Raw genomic sequence first — 18422 nt, forward strand, 5'->3', positions numbered from 1 at the left:
GTTTAAAAAACAAACAAAGAGAAACCGAAGATTCTGAGGAAAAGTCTTTAAAACGCTCGAAATATATGTCATCAATGCTGACAAGTGTCTAAGCACCATGTGTATCATCCCCGACCTTCTGACTAATTGTTTGACAGTGTGATAATCAACCATCCTCCTTCCATGTAGCCTTTCGATCGTTCTGATAGTGGCAGTGACACTTCTGGTATATTTATGGCATCATTGTGACTTCTACGCCGAACTTGAAACGTGATATTCTGAGGAAAAGTCTCTGGAAGACCTACAATCCCTTTCATAAATTAATGCTCACAAATGTGTGAGCACCGTGTTTATCATCCCGGACTTTCTGAATGATTGTTTTTCTGCAACAAGACACTAGCTGTTCACACAGTGCAATCCTACGCTGACTGAGTTTTAAAACATTATTACCATGCACACACAGTCCTGTTGAAAACATTATTACCATGCACACACAGTCCTGTTGAAATCAACACTTTGTAAAACTGAGATCATGAACTCGAAGTAAGTGTGAACATTGCTTAATATTTCTCCTTAATTGTTCTCATATGACTTGCACCTCAGTTTTTAGGTCATGACTTGTTCATTGCCTTTGTTTCAGATTACTGCTTTACCTGTTCGACGCATACCGTGACGTCACCAGACCAAACAACGAGACTGTTTCCATGGCAATGACTTTAGCTGGCGTTTACCATTCATGTCATTGATGTTGATGTGATTCTTGTTTTTGTTGTTGTTGCTTGTGTTTTGTGTGTTCAACAGAATGTTATACTTGAATAAAAACAAATCTCCTGGTCTTCTATTGATGACTGATTCTGGAAAGGCATTTGATAGGGCTTTCTGGACCGTTAAATTTAAAGATAAGATTTGTTCTGCTCAAACTATTTGCCAAAAGATGGGTTGCAAATTGTGTGAAAAAATATTAAGTCATAGATGTTGATTAAAAGAGAGGATTTTATTTTTGATTAAAGTAAGGTAAAGTAATGAGACAAGGCGATGTTCTTATCTTCAGGCCATGGCTAGGATTTCTTTGTAATAAAGTAAGGTAAAGTCATGAGACAAGGCGATGTTCTTATCTCCAGGCCATGGCTAGGATTTCTTTGTATTAAAGTAAGGTAAAGTCATGAGACAAGGCGAGGCTCTTATCTCCAGGCCATGGCTAGGATTTCTTTGTAATAAAGTAAGGTAAAGTCATGAGACAAGGCGATGTTCTTATCTCCAGGCCATGGCTAGGATTTCTTTGTATTAAAGTAAGGTAAAGTCATGAGACAAGGCGATGTTCTTATCTCCAGGCCATGGCTAGGATTTCTTGGTGTTAAAGTAAGGTAAAGTCATGAGACAAGGCGATGTTCTTATCTCCAGGCCATGTCTAGGATTTCTTGGTGTTAAAGTAAGGTAAAGTCATGAGACAAGGCGATGTTCTTATCTCCAGGCCATGTCTAGGATTTCTTGGTGTTAAAGTAATGTAAAGTCTTGAGACAAGGCGATGTTCTTATCTCCAGACCATGTCTAGGATTTCTTGGTATTAAAGTAAGGTTAAGTAATGAGACGAGGCGAGGTTCTTATCTCCAGGCCATGTCTAGGATTTCTTGGTATTAAAGTAAGGTAAAGTAATGAGACAAGGCGAGGTTCTTATCTCCAGGCCATGTCTAGGATTTCTTGGTATTAAAGTAAGGTGAAGTAATGAGACAAGGCGAGGCTCTTATCTCCAGGCCATGTCTAGGATTTCTTGGTGTCGAAATGTTCTCATTTTCAGTACATCAAAACACAAAGATGTCAGTCAGTGTAACAACTTTAAACAGGGGAGTGTTCCTCTCACATTTTTCATAGATGACTCCATTATTTTTCCGTTAATAGGAGTTAATATTGGTTTTGCGCATTTATTGAAACTCGGCAGTTATTCGGTTCACTTTTTGAATTATGAATGTTCACGAAATTGGAGTTGTGTGCACAGATTCCAAACTCTTGTGTAAAATTACGCCAGAGTTTGATTTAAATTGAAATTCTACAATTGTGTACGTTTTTCACGTAATTTGTGTAGTAAAGTTGCACCGAATCGTCACAAATAATATGATAAAATAAGAAATGTATCGCACTTTTTTCTGAAGAAAATTAACATTACATATTGTGCCCATGCTTTTTTTGTTTTTGTGAAGCCACACACAATGTTTAAATAACGTGGGTTTGTTTTTTTATAGATGAGTTTATCCAAGAATAAGGGTATTGTGTCCATCGGTTAAGACGAGAGATCAAACGCGTGACGAGTTTGCGAACGTGTTAATATCCCGCAGTGGGGCACTGCGGTTATGAAATTAAAGGCCCCTCCTGTTTTTGGAACCGCAGGAGCTTTCTAGTTTGCTGTTAGGTAGATTTTTGGTTCCTCTTTCCTGTCATGCTCTCTTTTTCTTCATGAATTCTTTTCTTTTTCTGCCTTCTTGCTCATTCACCTGTATTTTTTCCAAAAATCTCTTCTCTTGCCGCTTGTCTCGCGATTCATGTATAGTTTAATCTGTTAGTGTTCTGATGTAAGTCCAGCAGTAGATAGGTTAAGCCTATTTTAACATACTGGAAACTGGTAATCTTCCAGTAGGTATTAATTTAGTTTTACTAAAGCCTGCTGTGACACAAGTAATGGGTTAGTGCATTTGTAAACAGGAATCGCTTGACAAGTGGCCCCCTTCATCCCCCCCTTCCTCGTCCTGATATGGCTCTGCGTAGTCGGCTGGACGTTAAGCAACAAATAAACAAACAAACAAACGTGTTAATATCAAGAGAAAACAGTTCCTGTTTGGGCTGAAGTGTTCAGGCAGTACATGTATAATCTGGATAGCACAAGAATTCTAGCTGTTACCTTTGATCACTTTGTTTCAGAACAAATGCATTGCTATGGAAATACATGCATATATACAGCCGTGAAAAATGTGTGTGTTTGAAGAGTAAAATGATATTAAGATTGTGGCGAATTTACATGTCTGTCTGTATATATATAATGTATGTTGAATTTTTGCTTTATCAAGCTTTAGTTGATTCAGTAAGATAATATCAGCACGAAATCTTTAAAATGGGTAATTCATGAATTATGTAATTGACCGCAGTTTTAGTTATAATAATGAGGAAACAATCCTTTCTATTTCATTTCAGAGTTTGTGTCAGTGGCAGAAAATAAGGGATCGGAAATGGGGTCACACGCTTCAGAATATTTTAACGCAGCCAACATGTTTAAAATATATTAATTGAATTTTTAGTTTATACTGACTGTTAAATGTCAATACAAAGCTCAGAACTGTACCCAGATGGTTTCTACAAAAACTCTTCTTTACATAACTTCAGCCTATTAATATCACTATGCTTGCTAGTTCTCTTTAAAGGCACACGGCTTCCCATGTAAAGTGTTCTGCTCCTCCTCTAAGATCTAGCCAGGTTGTTGACAAGTAATAAGAACAATTCTGCATCTGGACATAGTCCACAACTCACCAGCTTGGGGTGTTCTGTGCCAACTGGGATTTGCTTGTTTTGTATATGTGTGTGTTTTTGTGTGTTTTTGTTTTGTTTAAATGTCTTATTGTTTTAGCTGACACCAGTGTCCATCTCCAACATTAACTCATCCCGAAATTCTAACTCTGCACAGTAACAAGTCAAGACGTTGATTGTTGGTATGTGTCCAAGCGGAGGGTATGGTCTAGCCAAAGTTAAAACCTGGACCGGTGTGAGATAGCGAGCAGACTGTTTTCACGCCATGTAAACACCTGGACCGATGTGAGATAGCAAGCAGACTGTTTTCACGCCATGTAAACACCTGGACCGATGTGAGATAGCAAGCAGACTGTTTTCACGCCATGTAAACACCTGGACCGGTGTGAGATAGCAAGCAGACTGTTTTCACGCCATGTAAACACCTGGACCGGTGTGAGATAGCAAGCAGACTGTTTTCACGCCATGTAAACACCTGGACCGATGTGAGATAGCGAGCAGACTGTTTTCACGCCATGTAAACACCTGGACCGGTGTGAGATAGCAAGCAGACTGTTTTCACGCCATGTAAACACCTGGACCGGTGTGAGATAGCAAGCAGACTGTTTTCACGCCATGTAAACACTGACAGGTGTGAGATAGCAAGCACGACTGTTTTCACGCCATGTAAACACCGGGACCGGTGTGAGATAGCAAGGAGACTGTTTTCACGCCATGTAAACACCTGGACCGGTGTGAGATAGCAAGCAGACTGTTTTCACGCCATGTAAACACCTGGACTGGTGTGAGATAGCAAGCAGACTGTTTTCACGCCATGTAAACACCTGGACCGGTGTGAGATAGCAAGCAGACTGTTTTCACGGGAAGGATTGTGTTTTCAACTCACGGTCTTTTTTCTTGACCCTCTGACCGGTGAGGGCTGGACGTACAGCAGCCTGTAAACTTTTTTATTCTCTCTCTCTCTCTCTCTCTCTCTCTCTCTCTCTCTCTCTCTCTCTCTCTCTCTCTCTCTCTCTCTCTCTCTCTCTCTCTCAGTCTCTCTCTCTCTCTCTTTTTCTCTCTCTCTCTCTTGAATACACGCACGCACGCACACCCACTCACTGACTCTCACACACACACACACACACACAAACACACACACCCACACCCACACACACACACACACACACACACACACACACACACACACACAGTTGTCGCTTTTCATCATCAAGTTTTTAAGTCTGATGCACAATGTATGGAACAGCAAGGCACTGATGAGTTTCACTATCTATCGTCTGTTTACAGAATAATGATTGAATCAGTTGTAAACATTTCATTGTGACTGAATGACAAGGAGGCAAATACTGCCACATTTTTATCAAAAATTGTTAGGAATTAGTGCAAAATCGTATGCTTAACCCCATCATAGAATGATAACTAGCGATCATTCAAACCGTATTTGGCTTCTCACAACTTTGTAGTTGCAGTCACGGTAAAGAGAGCAAGCGGGACCGAACAACCATACAACTCGTAGCCTGTTTAAATGTCAGTGTATTTGACTGATCATAATTCCAAACCGACCAGTGGCACTGGGAACAATGAGGATTTAAAATCATAGTTGTTCATACGTTATGTAGTTGGTTGTACTACAGAAACGATGTTAAGGCAGTTTGCATTTCAGGCCTTGTACGTGATGGCACTGCAAACTTGTTCTTAACTGCATGAAAAACATATGGAGAGCCATCAAGTATTGATTTATCTAATCTATTTTTAAATCCAGGTCGTGAAAGTATGGTGCAGTTTTGGTGATTGCGTTGGAACGGGAAAACCCGACAGCAGTCATGGATCGTCTATTTTAAGAAATGTGATCTTCTGAATTGATCAAAGATACTCTTTTGACAAAGCACATAAAAAACGCTGGCGCTGGACCCGAGTACTCTTCAGACTGGCTCGCTCCCCCAGTATGAAAGTTTTTGTCTTGTGCACGTGGATTAAAAAAAAATATATTTATTTTACACAATTAAAAAAATTATTAGAGTAAAATAAAACATTAAAACGTTCATAATAAACAAAAGTAAACAAGAATTAAAAAACAATTAAAAAAAATAAAAAAAATAGACCGCCCATGCCGGGAATCGAACTCGGATCACTTTGGCACAGTATGAAAGTTTTTGTCTTGTGCACGTGAATTAAAAAAAAAAATTTTTTTATTTATTTTACACAATTAAAAAAATTATTAGAGTAAAATAAAACATTAAAACGTTCATAATAAACAATAGTAAACAAGAATTAAAAATAAAAAAATAGACCGCCCATGCCGGGAATTGAACCCGGATCCCTTTGGCCACCAAGCCACCACCTTGAATCACTGACACAGTGTCCCTGTCGCTCTCTCTCGTGCTCTCTGTCTCTCTTTCAGTCTTACCGAGACCGAGACCAAACCTGCACTGTAGTTTCTTCACCAAATTAATCCCCACCCGCTGGCTGGCTTGCAAATCGTCTCGCATGCGATACGCATGCTTTTCATGACGCACGCGTTCGGCTGTTCTATCAGCTCAATGGCTGGCTGTCGCTCCGATTGAATTTGTCCAACCGTCAAGAACTTTTGTGTTTTTTGGGGCATTTAGGTCCCAGGTAACATTATGAAGTTTTAATACGATCAATCGGACCTATTATCAAGTTAGTGTATCAACTTTTGAACGAACTGCGCCCAGTAGTTTCCCAGCAATAAGCTGTTAAGTCGAGACAGACACACACACACAGAGACAGACAGACACACAGACACACAATTAAAGTCTGCTGGACCCTCCTACTGCGTACTCGGGGATTAATATGGCTATAACAAATTCATGACAAAAAAGCTACAAACGTCCACGACTGTTTTAACTTATTCATTATGATCTTCGTAATCAAGCGTTGTTGAGTTATTCGTTCCGTCTTCGTCATTTTAACGTGAGTACATTGCTTTTTGGTCTCTTTATGAATGTAGATGTAAATGTTTGTATAACTGTGCTTTAATTTTAAATGTGTCGAGCGCAAAGAGCATAATTGTAAAGTTATGATGTTGCGCTATATAAATGCTCATTTATTATTATTATTATTATTATTATTATTATTATTATTATTATTATTATTATTATTATTATTATAGTCTAGGTTTTTCAAGATCTGAAACAATTCCCGATTAACTATCCCTCATCCTTTCCCCCGTCCACCTGTGCTATGTACAGTGATCTGAATCATTTCCGGAAAGAGTGCTTGTGGCCAGAGTGACCGATCGTCAGTGTGTGTGTATTTGTGTGTGTGTGTGTGTGTGTGTGTGTGTGGCTGGCTGTCTGACTGCCTATCGGGTCTCCGTGTATGGTTTACATTTGTTATTATGTGACTATGGCTTTGGCAGTCCACTGACCCAGTGATTGAATCGTGTTGAAACTTGATACCCAGCTCGTAGTTTCAGCACTGACTTCAACACTTCATGTGCTAATCGGGTCACAGTGTTCCCAAAGGTTCGTCCGCACTGTACCGAAAAGATCAACTTTGACACACATCACGTGATCACAGCATATTTTACGTGTCACACTCTTCAGTGCAATGGCTGCCGCTGTGCGAAGTTAGAACCAGTGTGGACAGTTTGTCACATCATTTGTGCTTTTTAGTGTGAATCATTCTTCCCAATTATCGCTTTTGGATTTGTACCATAGATTTATCAACTCCGCTGTCGACTACTCGTTTCTTTCACTGCGCTCTGAGAGTGAGACAAGTTGCGAGGTATGTCACTATTGATTTAACGTCCGAGGAATTTCCGGGTTTACCCTACTTTCGGTTCCCAAGTTTCCGTTATCTCTAGACCACTCTCTCTCTCTGTCTCTCTGTGTCTCTGTGTCTGTCTGTCTGTCTGTCTGTCTGTCTGTCTGTCTGTCTGTCTCTCTCTCTCTCTCTCTCTCTCTCTCTCTCTCTCTCTCTCTCTCTCTGTGTCTGTGTGTGTGTGTGTAGTGTGTGTGTGTAAGTGTGTGTCAGTGTGTCTGTGTATGTGTGTGTGTGTCTGTGTCTGTCTGCTGCATTCTGCCTATGTGATACTTCACTTCACCTCATTTCACTTCACTTCACTTCACTTCACATCCGATCTCTAGTACAGTAAAGCCGAGTGTAGCTCGGTAGACAATTTAATGCTGGCTAAACGGGAAAAAGTGCTACAACGCAAGGCTAGTACTCTTTTCGCAAGAACATTGTCGATTGAGCAGCGCAGAGTTCAACATTCTTATTCGCGCACTCCACGCACAACGAGCTGACCCCATTTTGTAGAGCTAATAAAATATGCAGCTATGTCTCGATTTGGGTCACAGCGACCAGCGTGAATGTGACAACAACTTTGTTCAGTTCAGCGCTTCGTTCTACATTTAGCATAAGAAAGACTGTCTCTTTGTGGGAAGGCGGCGTAACCGGTGTCTTGTATTGGTTCGACAGTTGTTTATTTCTCGTTCGTTTTACACAGCCATTGCTACTGGTGTTACCGACAACGCGGCTAGGGTAAAGATACAGTAGACATTAATTATGCAAAATAAACAAATGTAGAAGGCAGTGCATCCAAACACCGGACGATCACGGTCTTCTACTCCTTTTTATCCCTCCTGTAGTATTACAATACTAATTAGTCTGAAGTCTTGGCTTAATTTTGGATATGATCCGGTTCAACAGCTCCCCTTAACGGTAAACGTCGCAGGGAAAAGCCTGTCGATGAATTGATTATCGATCCTTTTGCGTACAAAGTCGAATCTGCATAGGTTCGAATATTTAGTTTAAAGTTAAACGGAGAAATATCACAGTGTGGGTAAAGGGGTGAAAGACTTTGGTCGACCAGCGCTTTGATACAAGCTCCTGTGGTGCAACAATACGACTGATACACTCCGTGAACGCAGAAATTCACGTGCCTGTCTTAACATTAGAATTGACTTATTCATGATATCAGCCTCACGAATCATTCTAGGCATGTTTAACTAACATTCTCTATCCGATAACATCCTGAGGTCAGTATATTGATACGAGTGAAACTAACCTTGAGAGCAAAAACTGTATTGGATAATAGTAATACACAAAATAGACAATAACCCCCGCCTCCCCCCCCCCCCCCCACCCCATCCAGCAAGCCTAATATTATCCTATGCAGCACCATGACTGCATGTGTATCACACATTCTTAGAGCACCATGAATATTCACTATCGAATGTACGGGGCCTTTCAGAGTTCATGTACGATTCACTACACTACAGGCGAGCCCTGTGTCTGTATTAGAACAGTACAGTAAATCCAACTTTTAATAATGCTTTTGATAATGCCCTCCTCTCCCCCCCCCCCCCCCCCCAACGAAACCCAACACCCTCTTCTTCTTTTTTACGACCCTGCTTCTTTAGACTTCTGTTTCAAAACGTCTCTAAGTTTACCTCAATTTTCAAACTCCCTCTTTTTAAAGATATGATTCTCTCAAGAGATTTTTGGTAATTTCAGAAAACACATATAACCATGGCGACCGCTGCCCCACCAGTGCCAGAACCCGATGACATGGACTGCAGCGTGTGTCACGAGCAGTACGTGCAGCCCAAGCTGCTGCCCTGCGGACACCTGCTGTGTCACCACTGTCTGCTGTCCTGGCTGCAGTCTCAAGACCAGGCCCTGTGTCCGCTATGCCGCTGCGCCATCATGGAACCCGAGGAGCGAGGCCAGAAGAGCTGGCAGGACGTCGCGGACGGTTTTCCCACAGACCTGGCCATGGCGGACCTGGTGGGGGCTCACCGTCTGCTCAAACAGTCGCACAGCTGTATTTGTGAGGAGGCCGCGGCCACGTGTCTGTGTCTGACGTGCGGGGACCTGTTCTGCGAGTCGTGCCGGAAGATACACCTGAAGCAGAAAGTGGCCAGGAACCACACGGTGGAGGACCTGACCTCCCTGACGGCGGACAAAGTGGCGGGAAGCCAGCACGCCGCCTGCGCCGTCCACGCGGACAAGACCACGGAGCTGTTCTGCCCGACACACGTCGAGAGCATTTGCCACCTGTGCGCCACGTCCCGCCACCGCAGCTGCCCGGAGGTCAAGGATATAGAGGAGAAGGTCAAGGACGCGCGTGCCGTGCTGGCGGAGCTGGCGGCCACGCTGACCGAAGGGGAGGCCAGGCTGGACAAAGCCATCCAACAGCTGGACGCCCACCTGGCGGAGACCGAGAAGCAGACCAAGAAGGCCGTTGCTGAGATCGAAGCCGTGTGTGCGCGCCTGGAGAAGTCGGTCCAGGACTGTCGTCATCGCCTGAACGAGCTGGCCCACAGCGCGTGCTCTGACGTCAAGGAGGCGGTGACGGAGACCAAGACGTGTCTGCTACAGCGACGCGGGAAGCTGACGTCACACAAACACGTGGTACAGCGCGTGCAGGACGCCAAGAATCGCGACACTGTCAGCACCATGACGCCCGTGATGCAGACACGTGTTGGAAACCTCGACTGCAGCGCCACCTTGCCCTCAGGCGTCAAGGTCGTATCCAAGGAGACCGTCGTGATCGACGCAGAGGCCGTGACCCGCATTGAGAAAGAGCTGTCAGCACTCGGTCAGGCGAAAGTCATGTCTGCTGATTTGGATTTTGTGCCTGTAAGTATTTTGTGTGGTTTTTTTTTTTAAACATCTGATTTTCTTAAAGATCTGTGATTTATGTGATTTTACTTCATTTACCATTTAACCAAGTTAGTAAACAATAAACAATGAGTGTGCGTCCACTATGAACGAATATAACTGATGTCAAGTCGTGAAATGAAAGCAATTGCTCAATGCTTAGTATATGTTTTGCTGTGTTTGTTGACACAGAAATCAGGTTTGTGAATCGAAAGTTTGTTAGCCAACGAACGATATTGTCACTATACCAAAACCAATGACCTGAAATCGGTGAATAGAATCTGACTGGGAGTTGGAGGAAGGTTTACTGCCATTTGGCAACCAACTGATTTTCACTTCTGAAATCATGCGGTTGAAGTTTCTCAACTCCATGCATACAAACGCACATTATTTTGAAAATAAACACCACTTTATTGGAACTGTAGCAAAAGATTCAGTCTTGAAACAAAACCAAAAATCCTGAGATTTTACAACAGAATATAGGGCGGCACTGTTTGGAGGATTTACCACCAATTAATAATAATTTCAAAAATAGATACTTTCTAGACTGATCATTTGTATGTGCAATGTATTAATTAACTGTGTCAGAGTGATTTACGTGAAATATGTAACCATTTCTAGACAGTTCAGTTTGATGTGTACACTGACTGATTGCAGGTGCCAGTTTTGTTTTTCCATGACAACCATGGTAAGAACATCGTGCTGAGCAACAACAAGCAGACGGCAGAGAGAAGAGGGTCTGACGACTATGGTGGTATCGTTGTCGCCTCTCAGCCTATGATGACGAACATGTTGTACGAGGTTAGTCATTGAGCTCAGTGTTCACTGTGACGCTATCAGTGTGTTTACAACTGTAATCCCTTTAAGAAATATAGCTCTTTCACGTTGCCTGTTGCCGTCAAATATCATTCAATTAAACATCCTGTCCCCAGAGACTGTGCAACACTTCAAATAGCAATATAGAGAATACTGAGCATTTTAAAGAACAGTTTTTTTGTTGTTTTTGTAATGTATGAATAGTTTTAAGTTGTTCCAACTGGGGAAGCAGGTGGGGTGTGTGTGGGGGGGGGGGGGGGGGGGGGGGCAGGAATCGAAGTGGCAGACGACCATTAACCGCCTTGGGTGCCAATAATTTAGCGTCTAGCTGAAGTCATTGTAAATGTGTAACTACATGTACAACGAAAAAATAAACGTATAGATGGACAATAATGCTGCAACAATATATTGTCTTACAAAAATCATCACTTTGCACAGTATTAACTGTGATTAACCAGCACATAGCTCTGTACAGGACAAAGGTGATCAACAACAACTATTAGAACAAAGATCGACTCTCTTAAATACCCTGTGCCGTGATTATGCCTGGAACCAGAGACAATTGCCATTGGATTTTATGTTCATGTCGTGTGTGTGTGCCAAGTATGAGAGCATCCTTCCATTTGAACATAAAGAAACGATCAATAGCGTTGCCTTGTTCTGTGTCGACAGATTGTATATGTTGAACTTGATATAAGTTACGAACATAATTTATGAATAACAGTTTCCGCACAGCCAAGAAAGTACCCAGGCCGTTGTATTATTTGGCATGTGTAGCAGTTTTAGTAAATAACAAGTCGCGTAAGGCGAAATTACTACATTTAGTCAAGCTGTGGAACTCACAGAATAAAATTGAACGTAGTCCGCCGCTAGTGCAAAAGGCAGTGAAAGTGACGAGCCTGTTTGGCGAGGTAGCGGTTGTGCTGTGCTTCATAGCACGCTTTACAGTACCTCTCTTCTTTTTAACTTTCTGAGCGTGTTTTTAATCCAAACATATCATATCTATATTTTTGGGGGGAATCAGGAACCGACAACGAATAAGATGAAAGTGTTTTTAAATTGATTTCGAAAATTTAATTTTGATCATAATTTTTATATATTTAATTTTCAGAGCTTGTTTTTAATCCGAATATAACATATGTATATGTTTTTAGAATCAACCAATGATGAAAAATAAGATTAACGTAAATTTGGATCGTTTTATAAAAAGAATTTGTTTTTTACAATTTTCAGATTTTTAATGACCAAAGTCATTAATTAATTTTTCAGCCACCAAGCTGAAATGCAATACCGAAGTCCGGCCTTTGTCGAAGATTGCTTGGCCAAAATTTCAATCAATTTGATTGAAAAATGAGGGTGTGACAGTGCCGCCTAAACTTTTGCAAAAAGCCGGATATGACGTCATCAAAGACGTTCTTCCAAAAAATGAAAAAGTGTCCGGGGATATCATACCCAGGAACTCTCATGTCAAATTTCATAAAGATCGGTCCAGTAGTTTAGTCTGAATCGCTCTACACACACACACGCACTCACACACACACACACACACTCACGAACACACGCACACACACACACACACACACACACATACACACATACACCATGACCCTCGTCTCGATTCCCCATCTATGTTAAAACATTTAGTCAAAACTTGACTAAATGTAAAAAGCCGCACTTCTTCCACTAAAAGCTTGGACAAATCCGTGATGGCTTACATGGTGGGTTACGGGATCAGACGGAGCCTATACAAATCGAAACTAACATGTGTGTGCATGTGCGTAGGTGCGTGCGTGCGTGCGTGTGTGTGTGTGTGTGTGTGTGTGTGTGTGTGTGTATGTGCGTGTGTATTTGTGTGTGTGTGTGTACGTGTGTGCGTGTGTGTGTGTATTTGTCTGCGTATATGTGTGTGTGTGTGTGGGGGGGGTGTCTCCGAGTGTGCATGCGGGCGTGTGTGTGTTTGTGTGTGGGTGTGGGTGTGTGTGTGGGTTTGTTTGTGTGTGAGAGAGAGAGCGTACAAGCATGCCTATGTGTGTGTGTGGAGGGGTGTGTGTTTTGTTTGTGTTTGTCCACGCATACGCTGTATGTGCATGCATGTGACAATGTACGCAATATGTCTAGGTCATCTTGGACAAAAGAGACGCTAGAAGTAGTTTTGTGATGTATACTGGAGCAACAACCACTCCTCTGACACTGCCATCTGACGCTAGAGGATGGCCATCTGCTGTGGTCATTTCTGACAATGCTGTGGACGTGAATGTCGGACATACGGTAAGTCTGAAAAGACCGTAAAGAAAGGGCGGGTACGCTGGAAAGGATGAAGGCTGTTTGTGCGATTCTGTTTTTGTGTATATGGGTGCGTCTCAGAAACTGATCCTTTTGTGTGTGCCATAATCAAATTAGCCCACAATTGAAACATACTGAATTTTAAATCATGATATTGGTATTTTTGAGAAGTAAAATGAATAAAGAAATAGTACAAACAAAATTGAGTATTTTGCATGATTATTATGAAGATTGTTTTGCGAAAGAAATGGTTGGATGCGTGAAAAATGGAGGTCTGATCTGTGACATGAACCATCAACTAGTTTTGCACCTCACTACAAGAATCGTTTAGAATGTCCAAGGACTGCTATTCTTGTTATGTGTGTTTGGTTTAAGTGTACTTGACAGTTGAAATGTTATTTTGTCCACAGAATTGTTTTTTTAAACGAAATTAATCGCTTGAAAGTTTGCCATCACTGTCGTAACATAGGTTTCCGCACGCGTGCAACAGCAACAAGTCCTAAATTTGAACTTTAGAATTTGCATATTCATCTTCAACACGATCTAGACATGAAAGGGCATAGAACATCGCTAAGCTAAATGTTATTTAAGTATTATTTTCTCAAAATTGCATCTGCAAACTAAGTTGAAAGTTGCGCAATATGACATGCTTCTTCAAAATTCAGTTACGATGGTGAACGGTTTTGCAAATAATGTTCAGAGTTTTGAAGAAAGATTAGAACTATTTTGCGCGTAGTGACTTAGAGGTGCGGGTGACTACGCATGCGCAGTTACAGAGAGAAATAGTTCAGCTTCCAGCAGCGAAGAAAGATTTCGAGAATGTTTCCGAAGTCTGTGATTTTGTTACGACAGTGATCAACACCCCAGGTTCTTGAGAAAAGGTGAGTTTTTGCTGCTATGATATTCTATGAAGTGAAAAATTAGGCTAAACATTTGTTAATAATAGTTTTTCTTTCGATTTCACCTAGTCAAAACTTGACTAAATGTTTTAACATAGAGGGGGAATCGAAACGAGGGTCGTGGTGTATGTGTGTGTGTGTGTGTCTGTCTGTCTGTGCGTGTGTGTGTGTAGAGCGATTCAGACTAAACTACTTGACCGATCTTTATGAAATTTGACATGAGAGTTCCTGGGTATGATATCCCCGGACGTTTTTTTCTTTTTTTCGACAAATACTTTTGATGACGTCATATCCGGCTTTTTGTAAAAGTTGAGGCGGCACTGTCACACCCTCATTTTTCAATTAAATTGATTGAAATTTTTGTAAAGCAATCTTCGACGAAGGCCGGACTTCGGTATTGGATTTCAGCTTGGTGGCTTAAAAATTAATTAATGACTTTGGCCATTAAAAATCTGAAAATTGTAATAATTTTTGTTTTTTATATAAAACGATCCACATTTACGTTCATCTTATTTTACATCATTTCCTGATTCCAAAAACATATAAATATGTTATATTTGGATTAAAAACAAGCTCTGAAAATTAAAAATATAAAAAATTATGATCAAAATTAAATTTCCGAAATCCATTTAAAGGAACGGTAAGTGTCAATGTTTTCTTTAATTGTAAAAGTTGTATGTTCAATGGAATGGTAAGTCTGAACAAAATAATTACTTTATTTTGTTTTTAGCCAGTGAATGTGGATGCATCAAAATCTTGATAGACATTAAACAAATTCATGTTAGTGAAACTTGTACACATATTGCATCAATCTTTGGTTGAAATCGCTGGTACTTGCATGTTTCAGGTGCAAGAGATTCGACCTGATGAACTGGTGGTACCGTTCCTTCGAAGGAAACCGGAGGGGAACTACTATTGCTTTCCAGGGATCGATGATATTTTCTTTGTCCCTGCATCTGATGCAACCATGATTCGTGACCCCACCTTCAATGCCAGGGGGCATTATTTATTTTAAAATAAATTAATTAACTGCAAGTGGCAACTGTTCTATATGTAACCAATGCCTTTGGTTTATTGTCTTAACAATTGAATGAACCACTTTTGAACATTTGCATTCTTCATGTCAAACCTTATAATACATGTCTGGTTGTTCGTTTCCGAGTTACGTCGGTGATGAACTTTTCATTAATGTTTCTCTTTTTTGGGGCAAAGTTTTCTTGATTTTGTCCAGCTTTTTTTCTTTCTGTTCCTGTTTTAGTGTTTGGCATTTTACTAAGAAGAATCTGGTTGCAAAATCAGCTTCATTTAGTAAAGTTTGTGGGAAAAAGCATAACCGTTTCTTTGTTACAAAAGTGATGTTTCCATGTTACATCGGTGACCATTTTGCATTCTTTTGGGATAACTTTCTAACATTTTGTCTTAGAGCAACAAATCTTTGTATATATGCTATTGTGAAGGTTAAATGTCAATAAGACTGAATGAATGCCATGTATCAACATGTTCTGATCAGGATATCATTAATTAATTTTCATTTTTGTATTGAAATTTTGACGAATGCATGGAACATTGAAAAAAACATTATTTTGTTGTTTGCATGTAGTCATTTCATATTGAACTCTATAATGGCTTGTGATTCAACAATAATAACTGAATAAAAGTCGTTTTCAGCCTTATAAATGCAGTTTTTTTGTCTTTTATTTTTTCCATGTTACACGGGTGATTTTGCACACATGGTCCAAATAATGCTCAACATATGGCAAACTAAAGGCAATGTTATATTTTTTCTTGTTTAAACTGAAAAGGTACACCCTGAGAAGTGTGTAAATAGTATTATCAAAGTTTTCTGGGAAGATTTTACTTTTGGTGATAATGTCACAAACAGAGGACGAGATTCTGAGACGCACCCATATGTATGAGTGTCTGGTGGTGGTCGTGGTGGTGGTAGTTTTGAAAATTGAAAAGAAAAGGCCATGACAAGTTTTATAAAATCTTTGATCAAAATTTCGCGATTATAAAGTACCCCTGATTTTGTTTTTAATCCGACAGGTTAAACGGACCATCACTATCAACCTACTGCCGGACAGTTAGTCCTCTGTTTAATGTGTGGTTCCGGAAATCAAAATAGGTTCATAAATGTTCACGTGCGAGGAAGTTACAATCTTCACAGCTATGCGTGTGTTCAAACCTCAACGAGGAATCTATCTCAACTCGTCAAGGTAACACGACTGTCGATAAGTTCACTGAGTCTGTCCGACCTGTCTTGAGGTTGACGCTTTCGCTGTAAAACTGAAAATGCTTCAAAAACTCAAAATGTTTGAAGTCAGTCCATTTTCTCTATTAACTGGATTTTGTCAGCTATATGATCGTGCATTCTTCTAGTTGCCGGACATTATGACTCAGCTATATGATCGTGCATTCTTCTAGTTGCCGGACATTATGACTCAGCTGTATGATCGTGCATTCTTCTAGTTGCCGGACATTATGACTCAGCTATATGATCGTGCATTCTTCTAGTTGCCGGACATTATGACTCAGCTATATGATCGTGCATTCTTCTAGTTGCCGGACATTATGACTCAGCTGAAGGCTCACAGACATCCTGTGTGTGGCGTCTCTCGGGCTCAAGTCGTCCCTTCTAGTTGCCGGACATTATGACTCAGCTGAAGGCTCACAGACATCCTGTGTGTGGCGTCTCTCGGGCTCAAGTCGTCCCTAAAGAGTTGCCTGGTTCAAAAGCAGAAAAAGAAATAGAGACTTTCTCAACGTGCACATGGACTGGAGAACAAAACCACATTCTGCACGACTGCCTTTGGTTTTACCAGGAAGACGTCCCGAAAGAGAAACATATAACTTAATCAAGAAACAAAAAGCTCTCAGACAACTCTGATATCGAAAACAGATAGAGTTACATTGGTGTGTGTCTTTTCAGCTGAACACCAACGTTGGACGGAAACTGTTAGACTTACACGAGAAAAGCCGGGTGGGAGTGATGCTTGACAAGAAGCGATCTCTTCATCTCTACATCAACGGTGACGACCAGGGTGAAGCCGCCTCTAGCCTGCCCGACCCCTGCTTTGCTTTCTTTGACGTGCTTGGTCCTTACAGACAGGTGGGTTTGTCGAATGACTAATTAGATGTACTCTTTTCAGTCAGCACTTCATCATTATAACAGTGCCCCTTATCGTTGCATAATAATTGATTGGATAGTTTTTAAAACCAAAGAGGAAACGTAAGCTTCTGAAGAAAAGTCATCGGAAAACTCGACATATATGTCAACAATGCTGACAAATGTCTAAGCACCATGTTTATCATCCCCGACCTTTTAACTAATTGTTTGACAGTTTGATAATCAACCATCCTCCTTCCATGTAGCCTGTCGATCGTTCTGATAGTGGCAATGACACTTCAGGTATCTTTATGGCATCATTGTGACTTCTACACCGAACTTGAAACGTAATATTGTGAGGAAAAGTTTCTGGAAGACCTACAATTCCTTTCATAAATGAATGCTGACAAATGTGTGAGCCCCGTGTTTATCATCCCGGACTTTCTGAATGATTGTTTTTCTGCAACAAGACACTAGCTGTTCACACAGTGCAATCCTACGCTGACTGAGTTTTAAAACATTATTACCATGCACACACAGTCCTGTTGAAAACATTATTACCATGCACACACAGTCCTGTTGAAAAAATTATTACCATGCAATCAATCAATCAATCAATAGGAAGCTTATACAGCGCGTATTCCTTGGGTACAGTTCTAAGCGCTTGCACACACAGTCCTGTTGAAAATAACAGTTTGTAAAACTTAGGTAATGAAATCGAAGTAAGTGTAAACATTGTTTAAATATTTCTCCTTCGTTGTTCTCATAAACCTTGCAATTCACTTTTTACGTCATGATGTTTTCACTGCCTTTGTTTCAGATTACTGCTTTACCTGTTCGACGCATACCGTGAGGTCACCAGACCAAACAAAGAGACTGTTACGAGGACATCCACTTTTCTTCTCGCGTTCAGCATTCAGAATATTATTGTTGAGGTGATTGTTGGTTTTAATGTTGTTACTTGTGTGTTTAGTGTACAATATAATATGATACTTGAATTGAATCAAAGTGCCTGGTCTCTTCTTGATGGCTGTTTCTGAAAAGGCCTTTGACACCACTTGCTTGACTGTTAAAGATAAAGATTTGAACTCCTTCTAGCTTGAGGTATTTGCCCAAAGATGGGTTGCAAATAATATGAAAGACTATTAAATCATAGATGTTATTTACGTGAGGTAAAGAAATGAGACAAGGTGATT

General features: G+C 40.8%; 1 protein-coding gene and 1 long non-coding RNA gene across 2 annotated transcripts in view; one reads left to right on the forward strand and one right to left on the reverse strand.

Annotated features, from left to right (window-relative positions):
- Positions 1 to 2896, reverse strand: part of LOC138976559 (uncharacterized) — a 100930-nt gene extending 98034 nt beyond the window's left edge. Inside the window, exon 1 of the long non-coding RNA XR_011459074.1 lies at positions 2798 to 2896. This is a non-coding gene — a long non-coding RNA (uncharacterized lncRNA). The remainder of the gene's footprint in view (positions 1 to 2797) is intronic.
- Positions 2897 to 6901: 4005 nt separating this feature from the next.
- Positions 6902 to 11090, forward strand: LOC138976984 (E3 ubiquitin-protein ligase TRIM33-like). The gene is made up of 3 exons (XM_070349877.1): positions 6902 to 7239; positions 8974 to 10101; positions 10780 to 11090. The coding sequence occupies exons 2-3, from the start codon at positions 8989 to 8991 to the stop codon at positions 10933 to 10935; spliced, it is 1269 nt and encodes a 422-aa protein (XP_070205978.1). The 5' UTR covers positions 6902 to 7239; positions 8974 to 8988; the 3' UTR covers positions 10936 to 11090.
- The last annotated feature ends 7332 nt before the right edge of the window (positions 11091 to 18422 follow it).

This window comes from Littorina saxatilis, linkage group LG9, assembly GCF_037325665.1.
Source record: "Littorina saxatilis isolate snail1 linkage group LG9, US_GU_Lsax_2.0, whole genome shotgun sequence".
NCBI classification, from domain to species: Eukaryota; Metazoa; Mollusca; class Gastropoda; order Littorinimorpha; family Littorinidae; genus Littorina; species Littorina saxatilis.